This window comes from Pseudorasbora parva, chromosome 8 (genome assembly GCF_024679245.1).
Source record: "Pseudorasbora parva isolate DD20220531a chromosome 8, ASM2467924v1, whole genome shotgun sequence".
Taxonomy (NCBI): Eukaryota; Metazoa; Chordata; class Actinopteri; order Cypriniformes; family Gobionidae; genus Pseudorasbora; species Pseudorasbora parva.
The window spans coordinates 42794715-42815700 of NC_090179.1; the positions used below are offsets into that span (position 1 = coordinate 42794715).

The 20986-nt window shown below is 40.1% G+C and overlaps 1 protein-coding gene across 1 annotated transcript in view; it reads left to right on the forward strand.

The window, feature by feature from the left end:
• cwf19l2 (CWF19 like cell cycle control factor 2) overlaps positions 1-20986 on the forward strand; it is a 59531-nt gene that overhangs the window by 20786 nt on the left and 17759 nt on the right. The window contains exons 5-11 of the mRNA XM_067451343.1: positions 427-546; positions 1102-1195; positions 2561-2676; positions 4732-5513; positions 11178-11280; positions 11737-11952; positions 16931-17068. Coding sequence (XP_067307444.1) covers positions 427-546; positions 1102-1195; positions 2561-2676; positions 4732-5513; positions 11178-11280; positions 11737-11952; positions 16931-17068 — 1569 coding nt within the window. The remainder of the gene's footprint in view (positions 1-426; positions 547-1101; positions 1196-2560; positions 2677-4731; positions 5514-11177; positions 11281-11736; positions 11953-16930; positions 17069-20986) is intronic.

Genomic DNA, 20986 nt, shown 5'->3' on the forward strand with positions numbered 1-20986 from the left:
TAATCACAGTCTTCAGAAAGACATTGAGATTATAAGAGAGAGCAAGAGGAGTGTGTGTGTGTGTGTGTGCGTCAGAGTGGGTGATTGTTGTCCTACACACTAAAGCCACTTGTGGAAACTTCAATACTGTTATTACTGGAATTGAAGAGCTCTCTTTCCTTCTCTCTCTGAGCCGTAAGGAGCGTCACACTGACAGCAGTTAAGTTATTCGTTTTCACTGAGAGCTGATGCGATGTGTGCGCGTCCGCTGACGTGATGAAAATGCGAAAGGTTAACGTTACACAAAATGTGATGCATGTAACAAAAAAATGCAAATTCTTATTTTTAAGATGCATCTCGTTTTCGGTTTATTGCATAAAAATGCACTATAGATTTTCAAAAAGCCCCGCAGTTTTTCATAGTCTTTGTCTGTTTTACATTTCCTAGAGGGACGAATGGATGACCTTCGACTTCCTGGCGATGAAGACGACCTCTGTGGCGGAGAAACGAGCACAGAAAGAAGCAGAGAAAGAGGTGGAGAGGGAGAAAGCCAAGGCTATTGAACAGGTGAGCGACGTCGGTTCATTTTGACATCGGCGCCATTCAGACACTCAAAATGAACATTCGTTTTTATTATTTGATGAAGATCCACCTTTACACTACTGGTCAAAAGTATGGATTAATTAAAGTGCCCGTTATGCTATTTTAAAGGCTCGTAATGTTGTTTTGGAGTCTCCTACGTCAGGTTTCCATGCATCAAAGGTCATAAAACGCTTTAATTTTCTCATAATATCCACTGCAGCATCAGCTCTTTTCTCACAGTGTCTGACACGGTTCATTCAAAGATTCAGTCTCTCTAAACCCCGCCTTTCTGAGAGCTGCTCTGCTCTGATTGGCCCAGTCTGTTGTGAATGTTTCGGAAACCAAGTGCCCATCATATCTTAATCTCAGCTCTTGACCAAGCGTAAAGTGTAATTTATTCCTGTGATCAAAGCTGAAGTTCATCATCATTACTCCAGTCTTCAGTGTCACATAATCCTTCACATGATTTGCTGCTCAAGAAACATTAATGATTATATGTGTGTGTCTCTCTCTCTCTCTCTCTCTCTCTCTGTCTCTCAGGCTGGACTTCACAAGTTAGAGTTGAACCCTTACTGGAAGGATGGAGGAAGTGGTCTGCCCCCACAGGACACCTCTGGTACTGCGGTTAAAAAAGGTGAATGCCCAAACAAAGGTGGCTCGTTTATAAAACGCTCACATGATTAGATTTGATCCAAAATGCCATGGGTTTTCCCTTACATCAAAAGGGATTTTTAAAAGGCAGAAACTGATGACAAAATGTTTAATTTAAAGGATTAGTTCACTTCAAAATAAAAATGTCCTGATAATTTTCTCAGCCCCATCTCATCCATAATGTCCTTCTTTCTTCAGTCGAAAAGATATTACCTTTTTTTTGAGGAAAACATTCCAGGATTTTTCTACACATAATGCACCTCAATGGAAACAAAAATGTTGAAGGTCCAAATCAATGCAGTTTCAAAGGAAGGGCTTCAGAGGCTTTCCACGATCCCTGACGAGGAATAGGGTCTGATCTAGACAAACCATTGGCCGTTTAAAAAAAAAAACATGTATATACTTTTTAACCTCAAATGCCCGACTTCTGTGTTCTTCACAACATATGACGTCATCATGTTGGAAAGGTCACGGTGATGAAGGTGGAGGTACCGACCCAGTGCCAAAAAACTCACATCCAAAGTTCACATCCAACTTTAGTCTTTGCATGTTCGTTTTAACACTGGGTCGATAATTCCACCTACGTCACGACCATGGAAAATAATATATTGTAACTAAATATATTATAATATTTTTAATATATGATGTGTGTGTGTGTGTGTGCGTGCGTGCGTGCGTGCGTGTGTGTGTGTGTGTGTGTGTGAGAGAGATAAATGTCAGGACACAGATGTGTATAATGCCATGGGTATGACACAGGTATTACAGGAGAGGGTGAAATATGAGGACATTACCCATGTCCCCACTTTTCAAAAGGCTTATAAATCACACAGGAGGAGTTTTTTGGAGAAAGTAAAAATGCAGAATGTTTCCTGTGATGGGTAGGTGCAGGGGCAGGGACAGTGTGTGTGTGTGTGTGTTTGCGCGCACGTGTGTGTGTTGTGTGAGAGATATTTCTTAGATATCTGTTTTTGGACAAAACAAGCTGCATTTTGGGCCAGACTTGAAGTTAAAACAGGGCTTTGTGAAACTATTAATATAACCCAAGTTGCTAAAAGCTTTGTTGGCTCTGACTCTGAGAGAGAGAGAGAGAGAGAGAGAGAGAGAGAGAGAGAGAGAGAGAGAGAGAGAGGGAGCGCTGCTATCACCGTCTTTCATTTTTTTATGATTGATTCCCTGCATCATCTTTTTGTCATTTCAATACACTGTTTCATTCAGAAATTTGTCACGTTATTAGAATGGAGCGTTTCATGTTGACTATAAGCTGACAGTGCAGTCGCTCTTATCTGTGCACGCTGAGCGGGAAGTGTTTATTTCACAGATGTTTTACACAGATTTCTCTCTGCCTCAGCTGGAGTGGTGAATGATGGAGGGGTGAGCTGGCTCAGGAAGTCCTATCAGAGGATGAAAGAGCAGGCCGACAGAGAACAGCGCAGTGTGGAGAGTGTGGTGGCGGAGAGATACGGGGTGAGCACACACATACACACGCGCGAGCGCGGCAGTGGTAACCAAACACATCTCTCTGTGCTCCAACACACTGTACGGTTGCGTCCCCTGCGATTGAAGAAGAGTCATTCATTCATGAAACTGATCATGCTGTATATTCAGTGCTGTTTGCAACCAATCAGGATGCAATATTGTCATATTATTTTATACCGCCCAGTAGGTTTGGGTATCGTTGGAGTTTTAGCAATTCTGAATCCGATTCTGCTTATCGATTCCAATTCTTATTGGTTCCCAGTTTTATACCAATATGGTAAAAAAAAGAAGTCAAACATTTAGATATCAAATTATTAGAGACAAGGAAACGGTCAGTAATACAATAAAAACAAATAAGCAAATTAGCAATAGCACAATATACAAAGTAAAAATGCAAAGTTCAGAAACTGAAACTGCATAGTTTTCTTTTTATATACAGATCAGACAAAACGTTATGAACCTAATATTGTGTTGGCCCCCTTTTGCTGCTAAAACAGCCCTGACCTGTCGAGGCATGGACTCCACTAGACCCCTGAAGGTGTGCTGTGGTATCTGGCACCAAGATGTTAGCAGCAGATCCTTTAAGTCCTGTAAGTTGCGAGGTAGGGCCTTCATGGATCGGACTTGTTTGTTCAGCACATCCCACAGATGCTCGATTGGATTGAGATCTGGGGAATTCGGAGGCAGAGTCAACGCCTCAAACTCGTTGTTGTGCTCCTCAAACCATTCCTGAAGCATTTGTGCTTTGTGTCAGGAGCATTATCCAGCTGGAAGAGCCACAGCCACCAGAATACCGTTTCCATGAAAGGCTGAACATGGTGTCAGCAATGCTTAGGTAGGTGGAGCGAGTCAAAGTAACATCCACATGGATGGAGGACCCAAGGTTTCCCAGCAGAACATTGCCCAAAGCATCAAACTGCCTCCGCCGGCTCGCCTTCTTCCCATAGTGCATCCTGGGGCCATGTGTTCCTCAGGTAAGCCACACACACACACCCGGCCATCCACGTGATGTAAAAGAAAACATGATTCCTCAGAGCAGGCAACATTCCTCCATTGCTCCGTGGTCCAGTTCTGATGCTCACGTGCCACTGTTGGTGCTTTCGGCGGAGTCAGCATGGGCTCCCTGACTGGTCTATGCTGCCCCATACGCAACACACTGAGCTGCTCTGTGTATTCTGACACCTTTCTATCAGAACCAGCATTAACTTCGGGAGCAGTTTGAGCTCCAGTAGCTCGTCTGTTTGATCGGACCACATGGCCCAGCCTTCGCTCCCCACGTGCATCACTGAGCCTTGGCCGCCCATGACCCTGTGGCCGGTTCTCCGCTGTTCCTTCCTTGGAGCACTTTTGATAGATACTGACCACTGCAGACCGGGAACAGCCCACAAGAGCTGCAGTTTTGGAGATGCTCTGACCCAGTCGTCTAGCCGTCACAATCTGGCCCTTGTCAAACTCGCTCAAATCCTTACGCTTGCCCATTTTTCCTGCTTCTAACACATCGACTTTGAGGACAAAATGTTCACTTGCTGCCTAATATATCCCACCCACTAACAGGAGCCGTGATGAAGAGATCATCAGTGTTATTCCCTTCACAGTTTCTTTTGTTCTTTGATTAACAGTAATCACACAGATGGCAGCAGGTCTATTAGCCTGTATATTAATATATATATATTAATTAAATAAATATAATATTCATGTGATAATATATTTTACATTTATTGAAAATAATATATTGTAACTAAATATATTTTAATATATGATCTATATTAATATATATGAATATATATATCTCTATATCTGTCTCTATATATTGTGTGTGTGTGTGTGTGTGTGTGTGTGTGTGTGTGTGTGTGTGTGTGTGTGTGTGTGTGTGTGTGTGTGTGTGTGTGTGTGTGTGTGTGTGTGTGTGTGTGTGTGTGTGTGTGTGTGGTTGTAGATAAATGTCATATTGGCTGACCCGTACTAAACTCTAGTGAATTTGTTCTGCTTTTGGTGGAAACTGGCCTTAAGATGTGTTTTGATGGTTCTTTCTTTCCCGCACAGTCCATGGAAGAATTCCAGAAGAGACTGCGAGCAGCGGAAGAGCTTGCGTATGGAGAGAGAAGAGAAGAGAGGGGTGAGAGGAGAGAAGACCGAAACGAGGGGAGGGAGAGATGGAGGAGAGATGATCGAGAAGACGGAAGAGAGAGATGGAGGAGGGACGACAGGCAAGACGGGAGAGAAAGATGGAGGAGAGATGATAGAGAAGAAGAGAGGGAGAGATGGAAGAGGGATGACAGGGAAGATGGGAGGGAGAGATGGAGGAGAGATGATAGAGAAGAAGGGAGGAGAGATGACAGAGAAGACGGGAGGGAGAGATGGAGGAAAGGCGATAGGGAAGAAGGGAGGGAGAGATGGAGGAGAGACGATAGAGAAGAAGAGAGGGAGAGAGGACGACAAGACAGATCTCCACCTGCTGAGAAAGAAAGAGAGCGAGACTTTGAGAGGAGCTCTCGAGGCCGCGGTGAACAGGATCCTCTGTCTCAGAGACGGAGCACTTCCTCTCTGTCCAGCCTCAGGGACAAGTTCCTCAAACCCTCAGATGCCGACGAGGATATGAGCGGAGGGCCGGGGCCGAGGAGGGTGGGGCCAAAGGGCTCTTCATCCAATCAGAGTCCAGGGTTCAGAAAACCTGCTGATGATGATGGTGGTGGTAGTGGGGCTGTAGCTGCCTGGAGGAAGAGCAGTGCTGTGCAGGACTCAAAGGCGACGCCAACCCCGCAGAAACACACAGAGAAGAGCGCCGCCCTGCAGGACGAGAGCAGAACAACAACAACAGTGAGCAGGTCAGAATGATGAATAGGAGCTAGGGCTGTCACTTTTTATTCAATATTCGAATATGCATTCGAACATGACGTGAAATGTCCGTAATCAAACTATAAATAAAATATCCGGTTTTTAAAAGTGCTGTGATTAGACCGTTTTTTGTTTATTATTATTATTATTATTATCATTGTTTGCCATCTCATCCAATAGAGGGCTCTCTAAACGTATTGTAGCGTAGGCCCATGACCAAATCAAGAGAATAATAGCCAGTCTGTTTTGAAAATAGAAGATAACTTTCAGAACGGCCATCCTGAGTGGACAATTACGACCCCACCCCATCTTAAAGGACAACTCCGGCGAATTTTTAAGTGTATCTTGATCGTTATATCTTTGTGAGTACAGTCTATAGAAAAAAAACCGAACCGGATTGGTGCTTGCAACACGGAGTTATTACAGTTAAAGGACAACTCCGGTGAGAAATGAACCCATGGGTAATTAACAGATGGTTACCGAGTAGATCGTTCTCTGGGATGCTTTTTCATGGAACTCGAATGTAAAGAGTTTTATCTTTAAAAACAGATTAGCTTATAACACTAGTCTATGGGGCACAGAGTAGTGAAATTAAATCGCTTGTTAATACCACTAACAAGACTAAAAATAGCCTCACACTAACACAGTAGCATAATGAGGGTCCCAACATGCAAACCGAAGCATTGAGAACTTTGTAAGAGTACAAACAGTTTAATAAGAAGACAGTTTATAGACATACTGCATTACGCGTTCACGGACAGCCGCCATCTTGAAAAACAGTCTCAACTCATCGAGCGACGAGAGCTGTTCTAAGTGATAAACTGTGACTTGGAATCTCATATGGTCCGTTGTTTCCGGAAGAAAACACTGAACACAACAGAGAAAATAAATAAATAAAAATAAAAATGTCCATGTTATTACATTTCACAAACTTAATTCCTATCGACCAGCTCACTTAGAACAGCGCTCGTAGATTGATTCATCGAGACTGTTTTTCGAGATGGCGCCTGTCCGTGAACGCGTAAGGCACTATGTTTACTACGTATCTTCTTATTAAACTGTTTGTACTCTTACAAAGTTCTCAATGCTTCGGTTTGCATGTAGGGACCCTCATTATGCTGCCGTGTTAGTGTGAGGCTATTTTGAGCCTTGTTAGTGGTATTAACTAGCAATTTAATTTTACCACCCTGTGTCTACCCTGTGCCCCATAGACAAGCATTATAAGCTAATCTGTTTTTAGAGATAAAACTGTTTACATTCGATTTTCAAGAAAACGCATCCCAGAGAACGATCTACTCTGTAACCATCTGTTAATTACCCCTAGGGTCATTTCTCACCGGAGTTGTCCTTTAATGCCTAGAGCCTAAAACGGCAGCTATGGGGGCTTGCTCGTAAAGGGTGTCTTTGTGCCTCTTAACAGACACAAAATGCAATTAAAATGTCTGTCCAACATGAACAGGTCCCTCACACGACAACGAGATGAGTTTAGCCACTTAGCCATTGTTTACATTCACCTGTTTTAGCTGGCTAGCTGTGTCTCGCGCTGAAATCCCATGGGGACTCAGTGGTAGCCGGAAAAAAGGTAGTCCAGTTGGGAAGAGCTCCATGTTTGTGTAAAGCAAGATTATTTTAAATTACTGCACATCTTTCCTCAAGCCGTGTGTGCCCAAATAGAAGGATAAATAAAGTTTACATTACCTCCACAGTGGCTGCACTCGTCTTTAACCACGGAATGGCATTTTTCTTCAACCGGCCCGGCTGTGTTGTGTCTGTGTAAGTTAGTCAAGTGTTCGCTGCAAATTTTTACAATTTGGAAAGGCACAAACGCGAACAATTTCTTCTTCACTCGTGAGCCCGATCGGATCATCACTCTAGTGATGTCCGGTCACGAACGAATCGTTCTTTTGAACCGGTTCTTTTTAGTGAACCAGGCGAACCAGTTCACCAAATCGGACTGAATCGTTCTAAACGGTTCGCGTCTCAAATCAGCGCTGACCACACGTTATTTTAGTTACTCACTTTCTGACACGAGTGACAGTCCCTCCGTATATAAATAAACTAATGTCTTGAATTATATGTTGTAACTCCAACCGTTTCCTGAACTGAGTCATGTTTTGCTGAGAGATCTGATGAACTCACGAGCCGCTGATACTGAGCATGCGCGAGTAACTGAACGAGCAGCGGTCCTCATCGGATCAGCAGGACAGAATCGAAAACTGTTTCTCTCAGACACGTTCAATACTGAGGGCCGATGAGCAGAGTCTCTTCATAAACACGATGCTCTTCTCGACTTTCCAGCTACCGCTGAGTCCCCACGGGGCTTTCAGCGCGAGACACAGCTAGCCGGCTAAAACAGGTGAATTTAAACATATTTAATACATATAATAAACATATTTAACACATATAATAACTCCGTGTTGCAAGCACCAATCCGGTTCGTTTATTTTTCCTATATACTGAACTCACAAAGATATAACGATCAAGATAAACGTAAGAATTAGCCGGAGTTGTCCTTTAAAAGTCGTTTCTGGAAACATTTTGGGTTGTACACCGTTGATGGTAATGTAACCGTTAAAGATAAGGTAGTTTGCCAAACATTTTTTACTAAAACATCCTGGATGTGCACTCCGAACGAGTGTTCTCCACCGCAGGGAACATCGTCAATAAAATAAAAAAAATCCAGATCAAGTTGATAGATTAGTGTTTCTAGTAAACAATATAAAAAAAATATTAGGTTTAGGCTGTAGGCCGTACTCCTGCTGCTGTTTAAGTTGTCACGTTATTGTTTGTGCCTGTTCTGATACAGTTTTTTTCCATCATAGATTTTGGAGTATTTTCGAATACATTGCTTGACATCTGATATACGTTCAAATTCGATGTTTCTCAAAAATGACAGCCCTAATTAGGAGCACTTCTTTATATTGCAATGCAATGTTTCTTACCATATTATTTGAATCTATTGTCTTAGTTTTATCCTTACCTTCTAGTTATTTACCAATATTGGCGTATGAATCGCAAGTCTTGCACATTCACAGAAAGCATCTTACATCTGTGTTGCACAATAAGGCTGAGATCAGTCTGACCACATTAGAAAGCAGCATTTTTTATCAATATTTTGCTGGTTGTCTGACGCAGAACATTCTAAAACTCTTCTCTTGACTTTAAAATAAGACAAAACTAGCTTTAAATGAGGCAAAACATCAAATAATCAAGATATTTCTTATTTTACCAATTCATTTATTTATTTGATATATATATATATATATATATATATATATATATATATATATATATATATATATATATATATATATATATATATATATATATATATATATATATATATATATATATATATATATGAATGTATTTAACATGTATTAATATGTTGCATTTATAAAAAATATTATAATTGAGTACATTTTACTGTATTTTTTTTGCTTTTATTTATTTTGTACTTTTTTTGAAGAACCAGGATTACCCATAGATTTGAAAAACCTCTGAGTAAGCCTAAAGGTGTACTGATTATAATTATAAAAGACATTTTACATGTATTGAAAAATAATATATTTCAATAATAGATTATTATAAAATATTGTATTGTATGATATATAAGTACATATTAATATATAATATGATATTAATGCATTTTCAATGTATTATATATATTTATATATATATATATATATATATATATATAGAGAGAGAGAGAGAGAGAGAGAGAGAGAGAGAGAGAGAGAGAGAGAGAGAGAGAGAGAGAGAGAGAGAGAGAGAGAGAGAGAGAGAGAGAGAGAGAGAGAGAGAGAGAGAGAGAGAGAGAGAGAGAGAGAGAGAGAGAACTATATGAAATATTTTATAAAAAATATTTAAAAAAAATGTAAGGTATGATGTATATGAACATATAATATATTATAATATATGAATGTATTTAACATGTATTAATATGTTGCATTTATAAAAAATATTATAATTGAGTACATTTTACCGTATGATCATGTATTTGAATATATATTAATATATAATATATTCAAATAATGGGCCTATATTAATGTATTACATTTATTGCTAAATATTTATATTATTTTACATTTATTGCTAAATAAAATATTTGAATAATATATTATTGTAATATGTTTTAATATGTGATGTATGTTAATATTGTAGTCATATTAAAATTTGTAATTTATTGATAAATAATGATATTAAATTCAACAAGTAGCAGAATTCTTGGATTTCTATAGGCGTATGAATTCTAGAGCACCAATTTTGCATTAATTTTAGAACTCACATCATGAATTCAGGCTCTTCTAGAAAAGTCATCAGGGTCCCCGTGCTGTGAGTCCTACAGATATCAAGGAATTTCAAAGCTGTGCTGAAAGGTCATAGAAAAATCTCCAAAGTTTTGATTTGCTTTAAAATATATAATCAGGTTAAAATATATAATCCATGCAAGAGGAAGTCATAGTGATGTCTAATGTGTGTCATTGTTTTGCGTTGGCCTATTTCAGTGAATATGTTAAACACATTCTAAAAGTAATTTGTTAGCAGATCTGTGTGAGTCAACACGATTATTAGGAATTCATATCTAGCAATTGATTCACTGGAAGTGTCATGAAGTCAGGGAAATGAATTTGTTCAATACAAGTTCTTGACATTTCTAACCTTCCTTTTGTGACCGTTACTTATGACACTGGTAACAGACACTGACATAAGCCCCTTTCACACTGCACGCCGGACCCGCAATATTCCCGGAGCATTGCCGGGTCGCCTTCTGTGTGAAAGCAACCACGTCCCGGGATTGATTACCGAATTGAACCCGGGTCGGGGACCTAGTAACATTGCGGGATTCGACCCGGGACGAGCACCGTGTGAACAAAAGCCAAAACTAATGCCGCAGTGTGTACGTAGTTATCGTGCGACTCCTAGAGCTTGTTTTTTCAATAATACAACCCTGCAGTGCCAGAAGAGCTCGTCGGTGTTTTAAACGCAGAGAGTGTTCGTATACAAAAGAAACTAAAATTAAACAAGCAGAAATGTGTGCAAACTGGACACAAGTCGAGACCACGGAGCTCCTTACTATCCGCGCTGAAGCTGAGATCGCTCGCCATTATACGTCACATCAGGATGTCATGTGTCAACTCGACCCGGGACCGTTACGGGTTGTGTGTGAAAGAGCACATATTACGGTATTTCGCTGGCAGTGAGAATAGACCAAATCTAGCGACCCGGGGACAAATGCTGGGTCGCATTATCCGTGTATCTGCCGGAATCGCTGTGTGAAAGGGGCTAGAGAGAAGAACTCGCACTAGAGCTTTTTTTTAATGCTCAAACTGATACATTTAAACACTAAAGAAAGTTAACCATGAAAAACAAGCATATTAGGTCTTCTTTAAATGATCATTGGGCAGCTACAACTTGGGATGCAACGATTATAGATGTTGTTGGTGCGATTATAGTCTGAGAAATAATCACGGTTTCACAATTATTATGCATTCATTAATTTCACAACAATGTATAAAATCACATGAACACTTTTATTTTAAAGTGTTATTTTCAGGGAAATTCATTTGTTCTATACAAAGATTTACGACATTTCTACCCTTCCTTTTGTGACCGTTACTTATGCTAAAACTTTGGGTTTGTTAATCTTCCAGTTCAGAGAGTGAGGAAGAGGAGGAGGAAGAGCTGATCCTGACGGATGAAGAGATGAATAAACTGGGAGCCAAACTCGTCAAGGCAGAACTCATGGGAAACACGGTGAGCTCATCAAAACCGTCCCACGTACCTAGACAGAAAATGTCGTCTAAATGAGAAGCTCACTAGTGTTAGGGACTGCTCTTGCACTGCAAAATGCATTTCTTACTTAGTATTTTGTCTTGTTTCTAGTCAAATATCAAAAAAATTCTTCCATTAAGAATTATTTTCTAGACAAGTAAAAATTATTGTCTTGTTTTGGGGGGAAAAATAACAAAAAATTAAGAGTTTTTGCTTAAAATAAGCAAAATAATCTTCAAGTGGGGTAAGCAAAATAATCTTCAAGTGGGGTAAGCAAAATAATCTTGTTTTAAGATTTTTTAGATGTTTGGACTAGAAACAAGACAAAAATACTAATTAAGAAAAGCTTTTTTTTGCAGTGTGTATGCTATTAGTAGACTGCCAGAAACAGAAAGGTGTTTTGCTGATGACAAACTTGACACGTGTAAATAACCGCAGGCCCTGCTGGAAAAACTGAAAGCTCAGATGGATGCTGCCCGTCGAGCCAGAGAGAGCCGCGCTCAAAGAAAAGACCAGACCAAACAAGTGTCCGCACCAACAGACTCGGAGAAGGACGTGGTGCTGTTCAGAACCGACGCTTCGGGGCGAGCCTGGCCTGTCAACGCCCCGTCCCAACCGCAGGAGCCTCGAGGAGGACGGAGGAAGAGAAAAGCGGTGAGAGACACACTCACATGCACAACATCAGATCTTAGGCTACGTTCAGACTGCAGGCAAATGTGGCCCAAATCAGACTTTTGTGACCCTGGACCTGGACCTAGTCATAATGGTCAATTTTTTTAAAATTGAGATTAATAAATCATCTGAAAGTTGAATAAATATGCATTTCATGGACGCCGTATTGGGTGTAATCAGTGATTGGCTCTTTCATTTAGCTTTGTTCGCCATATTATGCGTTGCAATTTCTCCCGTTCACAAGTACCGTATTTTCCGCACTATAAGGCGAACATAAAAGCCTTTAATTTTCTCAAAAAGCCACAGTGCGCCTTATAATCCGGAGCGCCTTATATATGGATCAAGGCGCTCTGTCAAAATGTTTCAGTATGAAAAACCAATAAAAACGATTTAATAATAATAAAATGTTTCAGTACGACTGGTAAACTACAAAGCCGCACCGCGTCTCTACAGTCACTATTTGAATGAAGGCAACAGCACTAGTACGGGGCATAAACATCGATGAATTTCGAGGCGGTTCTTCTTGGTGCTTTCATTTTACAAAAAGACGTAATCTCTCCATACGCAAACGAACTACCGTCCCGCAGAAACTGCCAAAAGATTACCAAGGCTGGGAGATATTGTTAATATGCACATCAACGTTTGAACAACGTTACCATGGGAGTGAACGGAGTTGTCAGAACGCTTAATAAAGTTTGACTTAAGCCCTATTGGCATGGGATTAGTATCTGGGACTTCTGTGATTTAGAAATGTCTCCCCCACATCTGAGTTTTGCGTGGCAGTGGCACATTCGCACGTGATAAGCAAACCCTGTGATTTTACTCGAATTTACTGACTTCTCCCGGATATGATGTCAGGACTTGTAAATGTTTTTTCGTTATAGCTGTATGAAATCATAAACAGTCGTATCGATATTGTTTTGATAGTTTTATAGTAATACAAATTATTTCGTTCAGTTAGAGAACACGCTACAATTAAAAACTGAACTGAGCACAGACCAGCGGCAGGAGTCAGATTTCATTCATCACGAGTGAGAAGTTGACAATATACGGCGGAAGATTGAGTTTCAAAGCTAAATGTAAAAGCGCCCATTTAAGCGAGCTTGTCATTGTGCTGTTCTATTGTTATGTTTTTTATTAAGAATAGTATTGATGTTAATATTAAACACACCATTCAAGGAATTTGCTCCCAAATTGGTACTCATTCAAAAGTGAAAGTATAATCCGTGCGGGAATTCATAACGGTGCGCATAATGAATGCAGCCTCCATTCTTCGTGAAAGATAAAGATAGAAATGCGCACAGGAAAAAAAAACCTTGCAAAAATGATATACGATCCGCCTAATCCTGGCCAAATCACAGAGATGGCGATTCGCACGGGACTAATATTACCACAGGACCTCGGTGTTCGGCGAAATATGGCAGGTCATTTGCGGGGGAATTTTTACTTTACAAATTACAGACATGGCCGATTCGCACGGGATTAAGATCACAGACATTCTCTGCAATTATTACAAATCACCAGAGGTCCCCAGATAATACTAATTCCGTGCGAAAAGTCAGTTTGTCTGACTGTTTTGTTGACATTCCCTTTAGCACAGCTCCATCTAGTGGATGCGTAACGCAAACCCAGTCAAACGTTTGACTGCAGTAGTTTCTGTTCTATGCGCCTTATAATCCGGTGCGCCCTATATATGAAAACAGTTTTCATTGAAGGTGTGCCTTATAATCGGGTGCGCCTTATAGTGCGGAAAATATGGTAATCAGAGTGCACCGTCTTCCCATGTATAAAGACTTTGGTACAATCAGACTTTTGGTAAAGATACATTTTTTTTATCTTTATACAAATGTCATTTACGTCTTTTAGTTTGTCAAGAGATTTAAAGCGCTGTTTTTGATCTCTATTGATTCATTTAAATAAGTTATTATTATTAGTTATTATTATGCGTTGTACTATGATAGTTAACTCTTTCCCGCCATTGTTTTTTTTTTTTTAAGTTGCCAGCCACCGCCAGGGTTTTTGACAATTTTTTACCAAAATTGAATATCTGAGCATGCAATATATCAAACAGAGCTGACCCTATTCTAGCTTCATGCATTCTTGATTATGGGTAAGTTTATTAAAAAAAAGCAACATTTTGAACAAAAAGCTGAGAAAATCTAGCCTGACAAGTCAGACCCACATCAAGATGTTTGGTCTGGAAACTCACCATTGACGGCTCAATCCGAGGGGCGGATAAACGGCTGTCTTTCAAACTCCCTCTGCACGCGATAGGATAGCGCTACACCAACCAGAGCAACAAAGGTGAAGCAGAGCTCGCTGACAGATTAAACATTCGCCGTATCCGGTCGGCTAAACTCCGAACACATCTTCCCTTCTTAAGAATGACTTCAGTGCCGTTCTTTTCTCAGAGAAAAGCTTAACTCCAAGTCTTCCAGAGTCGCGATCAAAGCTGATTCGAAAGACCGCCGCCGTTCGCCAGTTTCTGTGTTTACTAGAAGCACGCAAACGCAACTCGGCCGTTATTATGTTAAGCCCCACCCACCGACTCTATAAACGATGTGATTGGCCGACCAGAGTTTGGCGTTTAAAGCTCAGAAGGGTATTGAGAGTTGCTAGACGACACTCGTGGGCAGATTAGATTTGCTGCCGCTAGGGTGCGTCTAGATTTCTAAGCTAGAGAAAATAATGTTTTTGTGAAAGACCGGAAGATCAGATTCAGAGCGATGATCAAACACAGATAGAGGAGATCGAGTCCATCAACACTCCTAATGCTTACACAGTCCTGTAGCTCGTCCTGGGTCCACATTTCAGTCAGTAACATTAGATAGGCTTATATGATGTTAAATGTTAATGATCACATTATTTTTCATATACATTTGCTTACACACGATCGCTTGTTTTACTGCGTCTTCCTCACGTCTGCTTTGATCAGGGCATTCAGTGCTCATTTAGAAGATGCGTAATAGCGCCCCCTGGCGTCTAACAGTGAAAACCCGGAAACCCGAGTTACTTTGTAGTACAGGAAACCTGTTTAGTTCCTGTCTCTATAAAGCACACTGTGTTCTGATTGGTCGGCTGGAGCAGTGTGTTGGGATATGTCAACCGCTTGTTTGGGAAACTCCCCGCCTCTTACCATAACCACCAGTTTCAACACAAAACTGGTGGTTATGGTCAAGCGGCAACCTGTGATCTCTCTTGAAGCCAGTACAGAAGTAATGTAAACTGCAATTCCTCAACTGGCCACTAGGGCAACAGGCTCCAGAAGGTGCAGAATCTCATTGAGCCCCATGTTAAAATTCTCAACTTTACAGCAGAAAAAAACATGTTTACTGCCTGGTATAAATTGTGGTTTTGGCCTATAAGGCTAATTTTAACCTTCATGACAACTGTGAGGGGGGTGAATTTTTTTATAACTCATTCGTTTACGTTATATAAAGCCTTGTTCTGCGTAATTAAGGGCGTGGTTACAGGTGGATAGCCATTTATCTGCCGTCTATACGGCATTTCAGAATGTTTGTAAACAATCGGCACCAGGATGCTTCCGGGTGGCAGAACGCGAGCGGCTTTTACTGACAAACTGAAGAGATCAGCCGGCTACTGTAAACAGTTACATAGTTAAGAACATTGTTGTTGATTAAAGTTGAAACCATGACGAAAACTTGTGTTTGGGGTTACGCCGTCAGATATACAGCAAAAGGTGTAGGATTGTATCGATTTCCTTCAGAAAAAAGTAAATATATCCAGCAAAACCTGTGGGTGAGGAGGCTAAAGCGAGTGGACGTCGTCAAAAGTGGCGCTACAGAGAAGTATTCTCAAAACGGTCCATCGACAAAATCACAGCAGAGCATAATTATCTTCAGCTGAGGAAATTTAAGACTAATATTAGTAAACTTTAGATCTCTTTTAAAAGATCGAACTCATTGCCAGTCACTGCCTGAAGTAAAAGTAGGAAGAGACTGAACTTCCAGTGTCATGTAGGCTACTGATCGAATGGCAATGGAAGAAATAGAAAAAGCAAAACATAGCTGTCGGCTGATGGATGATTGATGCGTGGACCACACTGGCTTCATCATCACCGCAAGTTTAGTTTGAGTGAATGCCTAACGTTAGCGGAGTAGCGCTAGTCTACAGCACGCTCACGTCTGTGCCATCTGATCTGACTCAGAGCAACAGAAAACCATCATAGCCTTTTGGAGTTAGATAACAGGGAAATAGACCATCTACGATAGCCTAACATATTGTAAGGCACACAGCAACAGTCACTTAAATAACTACTCAATGGTCGGCTGAGGCTCATTTAAAAATGATGGTATTAGACTAGCACTACAGCTACTGAAGCAAGGTTAGGCATTTCATGTATTGCTATCTCCTGAATTAGTTAATCAGTCCCTCAATAATCATGGTAACTGTCTGAATCCCAAGCAATTTACTGGCGTTGCCATTGGAACGCTTCGGCTTTTGCCACCCGGAAGATCGTTTATTACTGTTGTGACGTCATGGTGAATTGTCGTATAGTCATTGCGTCACCTAAGCTCCGCCCATATCCCGCCTTTTTGCCCATTTTCTGTTATCCGGGCGACGACTCGCTCGCAAGATGGCAACGCCCAGGTCGCCCCTACTTTAAGCTTCAGAACAGCTTATCAGAATCCTATGGGTGACGCCACGGACACTACGTCCATATTTTTTTACAGTCTATGGTTATGGTGACGTAATAAAGGGGCTCCGCCTTTTTTCTGCATATGAATTATTTAAATGAGAAATATTGTGATGCGTTTTAGGAGTTCAGAAACAGACACTGATTTAGAGAAGAACTCCCGCTGGCGCTTTCATGCTCAAACTGCAACATTTAAACTCTAAAGACAGATAATAAACTAGCATTATAGGTCCTCTTTAAATGAACATTGGCCAGCTGTAGCTTCAAATGAGGTGACGTTTTCTCCTCTTCTGTGTTTTTCAGATCGAGACGCATCAGGACGGCGAGCGCATGCGCTATTTTGAGGATGATGATGGTGTGGATCTGCGAGAGATGGTCAGACGGGAGAAGATGAGCACTGCGGAAGATCAGAACGCTCTTTACTCACGCATGGCCACCAAGGTGAGCGCCGACCTCCTCTGGGGACTTCTTCCACACCGAACATTGATGAATGACAGTGTGGGACGGTCTGTAATTCTAAAGGGACATTCATAAAATCAATAACAGTGAAAAGGCAACTGCAGGTCATTAATGTTTTTATGAGAGCGGTAATGCGATGCAATAATCTTGACCTCTTTTTTTTTTTGTCCTAATGAGCAGCAATGCAATGACTACACGTTTGATTCGTCTCCTGTGAGATACACTCAAAAAACGTTTAGGCCCACTGTCTAAATATAAGAATTATTTACTTGAATTGCATATAAAATTTACATCCGTATTATTTCCACATAAGTTTAATGTAAACAAACTACTGATCCTAATGTGATGCATCTTTGTAAGTCATACATTGTGTTTTGATTTTACATCTATTTGATTTTAATTAAATAATCACAATTGCCTAGAAGCATCATGTATCTGTTCATTTAAAGATATTTATATGCATTTATATATATATATATATGAATTTGTATGAACATGGTTAAAATGATAGAAAGAAATTTGACTTGATGATACATATATAAACCTGGTTATTATGCATTCAAAACACATTAGTTCATTAGTACTTTTACACAGAAATCATGCCGTTTAATGCATGCATGACTGACAAAAATGCATTGCATTAAATTGATTAGTTGGTTAAAACTAATCCAAATGAATGGGAATTTTATGTGCAGGTCAGTTTTAAAATGTATGCCTAAACTTTGTATTTTGTATTAAAACTGAATGCTAATTGTATCAGAAATGAGTTTCTGAAGCACAGGCATGCACAAACAGCCTTATATTTGTTCCACGGTCATCTATCTATCGCGGGCCAGACTGGCATCAGCAGATGGTCGCGCTGAAGGCCGCAGTATTCGTGTGATCAATCTCTCGGGCTGTCCTCCGATGTGATTTGCAGTTTCTCAGACTTTGAACCGGGCAGGGCTGCTAAAAATCTGTTAGAATAGACTAAGACGTCATGGTCACCATGGAAACGAAAAATATGAAAGTGACAGCATTTGCACATTTTAGCGGCAAATCGCAGTGTCTCTCTCTCTCTCTCTCTCTCTCTCTCTCTCTCTCTCTCTCTCTCTCTCTCTCTCTCTCTCTCTCTCTCTCTCTCTCTCTCTCTTTCTCTGCCTCTCTTTCTCTGCCTCTCTCTCTCTCTCTCTCTCTGCCTCTGCAATGTAGCATTGTATTGATATTTTATAATGAGACTGTACAACATGAATCCATTTTCCAAACTGTGTGTTTGTCTCACCCTGAATCATTATGGTACACTTATAATAAGTATTTATACTGGGACTATTTCAGACCGGTCTGGTAGGAGCCGCTGCGGAGGAGCACAGTCCCTGTGTGACTCGCCATAGACATTAAAGCTACAGTCCGTAACTTTTTGCACTCTAGTGGTTAATAAACAGAACTGCATGCGTCTTGTGGAAGAACATTACAGCCGGAGCTACTTCTCTCTGTTTATGTCTATGGCGGATCACGCAGGGACTGTGCTCCTCCGCAGCAGTACCTACCAGTCTGCCCTGAAATAGTCCCAATATAAATACTTATAATAAGTGTACCATAATGATTCAGGGTAAGACAAAAACATGGTTTGAAAAATGGATTCATGTTTTACATTCTCATTATATATAACTTTTGTAAATCTTAAACACAAAAAAAAGTTACGGACAGCAGCTTTAACAGAGAGAAGTAGCTCCGGCTGCAATGTTCTTCCGCAAGACGCATGCAGTTCGGTTTATTAACCGCAAGAGCGCGAAAGGTTACGGACAGCAGCTTTAAATGTATAAGATCTAAAAGGTGTGCATCATATGCTCATAAGCTGTTGTCTGGACTCTACTCCAGATAATGACCCGCAGTTTTACCAGCAATCAGATCATGTGATTTCTGCCGACCAGTCAAATCGCTCATGCACAGTGGGCTAGTGTAAGAACCGGTGTTTCGCAGCAAGACTTGCTGAAGGGAAGAAAAAAAGTATAAATGCATTTAATTTTTAAATTAATGTATATTTTCCAAAATACACGTTTTATTCTAAAACTGAAAGAATTCAAAGCCATAAATCTAAGCAAGCTCTGTTCCAAATTTGAGGTGGATATCTAAAAAAACTGAGCTATCAAGTAACAGGGTCCCCGCGGAGTCTTAAAAAGTCTTAAAAAGTATTACATTTCAGAATCAAAATATAAGGCCTTAAAAAGTCTTAGAGTCGCGGAAGCATTGCGTTCTAGGTCTTAAATAATGTTAAACAGGTCTTAATTTACCTACGTCCATGTAACGCTACCTCATTGAAATGCTTTCGCCTCCCGCAGCACGCACGCACGTGTGTGTGTGTGTTTGTTCCGTGGTGTTTGTAGTTCTTTCTTTCGCTAGACCAACTATTGTTCGCTCTATTACAACTACAATTTAGGCAAGCATGCCACTTATATTGCAGCCAATCAGCTTTCGTGTTATTGGCACGAGCCTCTCTTTCTTAAAATTATTTAATTTATATATATATATATATATATATATATATATATATATATGTGCATGCTAATCCTGGTAAAATAAATTAAATAATATAAATTTAAGTAATTGAGTTAAAAAAACATTCTTATGCATGTTTTTTTATCGCGCAATATAGGTCTTAAATTTTATTCATAATGGTCTTAAAAAGGTCTTAAAAAGTCTTAAATTTGACTTGGTAAAACCTGCAGATACCCTGAGTAAGAGTTTGTTTGGGAGAAGAAGTTCTCCCTCTCCGTTCATTTTTGACCGCGAACAATACACGGACCATTTAACCTTTTTCAATCGTGTGTGTGTGCAGCAAGTGCCAAAAGCTTTGCCAAGTTTCATACCATTCCGATTAAGTACAAAATTCTGTTAAAAAATTAAATAAATAAAAAACTGTAAAAAATTTGCTCAAAAAATGACCAAACTGCACCAGAGGGTTAACAAAATTAAGATTAAAGTTTATACATCTCCCATTGGCTCACCAACTTGAAATATAACCAACAGCAATGATGTCAAACTAATGTTTGCTTTCTAAATATGCAAATGATTTTCTCTCTATTTTTTTTCCTAATTATTTTTATTTATTTATTGGATTCATTACTTTAATTTTAATTAGGGATGCACGATATTATCGGCACGACATCGGAATCGGCCGATAAACGCTTAAAATATAAAAATCGGCATCGGTCGATATGAAAACATTATGCCGATATCCCTTGCCGATATGATAACGTGTTGATATGCGCCTGCAATAACTCAAGGAGTGTGCAAGGAGTGCTACAGATGAGACCATGTCAGCACTGCGGTCATTCTTCAAGTGAAAACAAGAAAATACATTGCATGTACAGTGATTTATATTGACTGTTTTTAAATGCTGCCTTGAATTTCTGAATGCACGTACAGAAGGACGTGACCGTCAGCAGCAGATTTGCCACGTTTTTCACAACAAAACGAACCCAAAACAAGCCCAATCGCGTCTCCCCAGTCCCACTCTCTAGCGCGTGCGGCAGCCTCCACAGCAGCAGAAGCTCCTCCAGGTCCTAGTGCCCTCCAGCTAGACCGCTATATATTTATACATGTAGTGGGGGCGCTGTTGTTACACTAATACAATGAAAAGTAGAATACACAAATAAATTGAAGTTACGTCTTGTTCAGAATAAACAAATCAGTAATGATGTCATAAATCACAAGCATGACACTTGTAAATTAAATACTTTTATATACAGTGTATTAATCTGTAATAAAATGTTACGAAATGGATGATGAAAAATAATCCAAGGAGCTCTACAATAATTGTAGAATTAAAAGACAGCATCAATGGATGTCATGCCACCCCCACTTCATGTGCACAAACGTTAAATCCAAAAATACAATATTAAGGTTACAGCTGCATCTGGG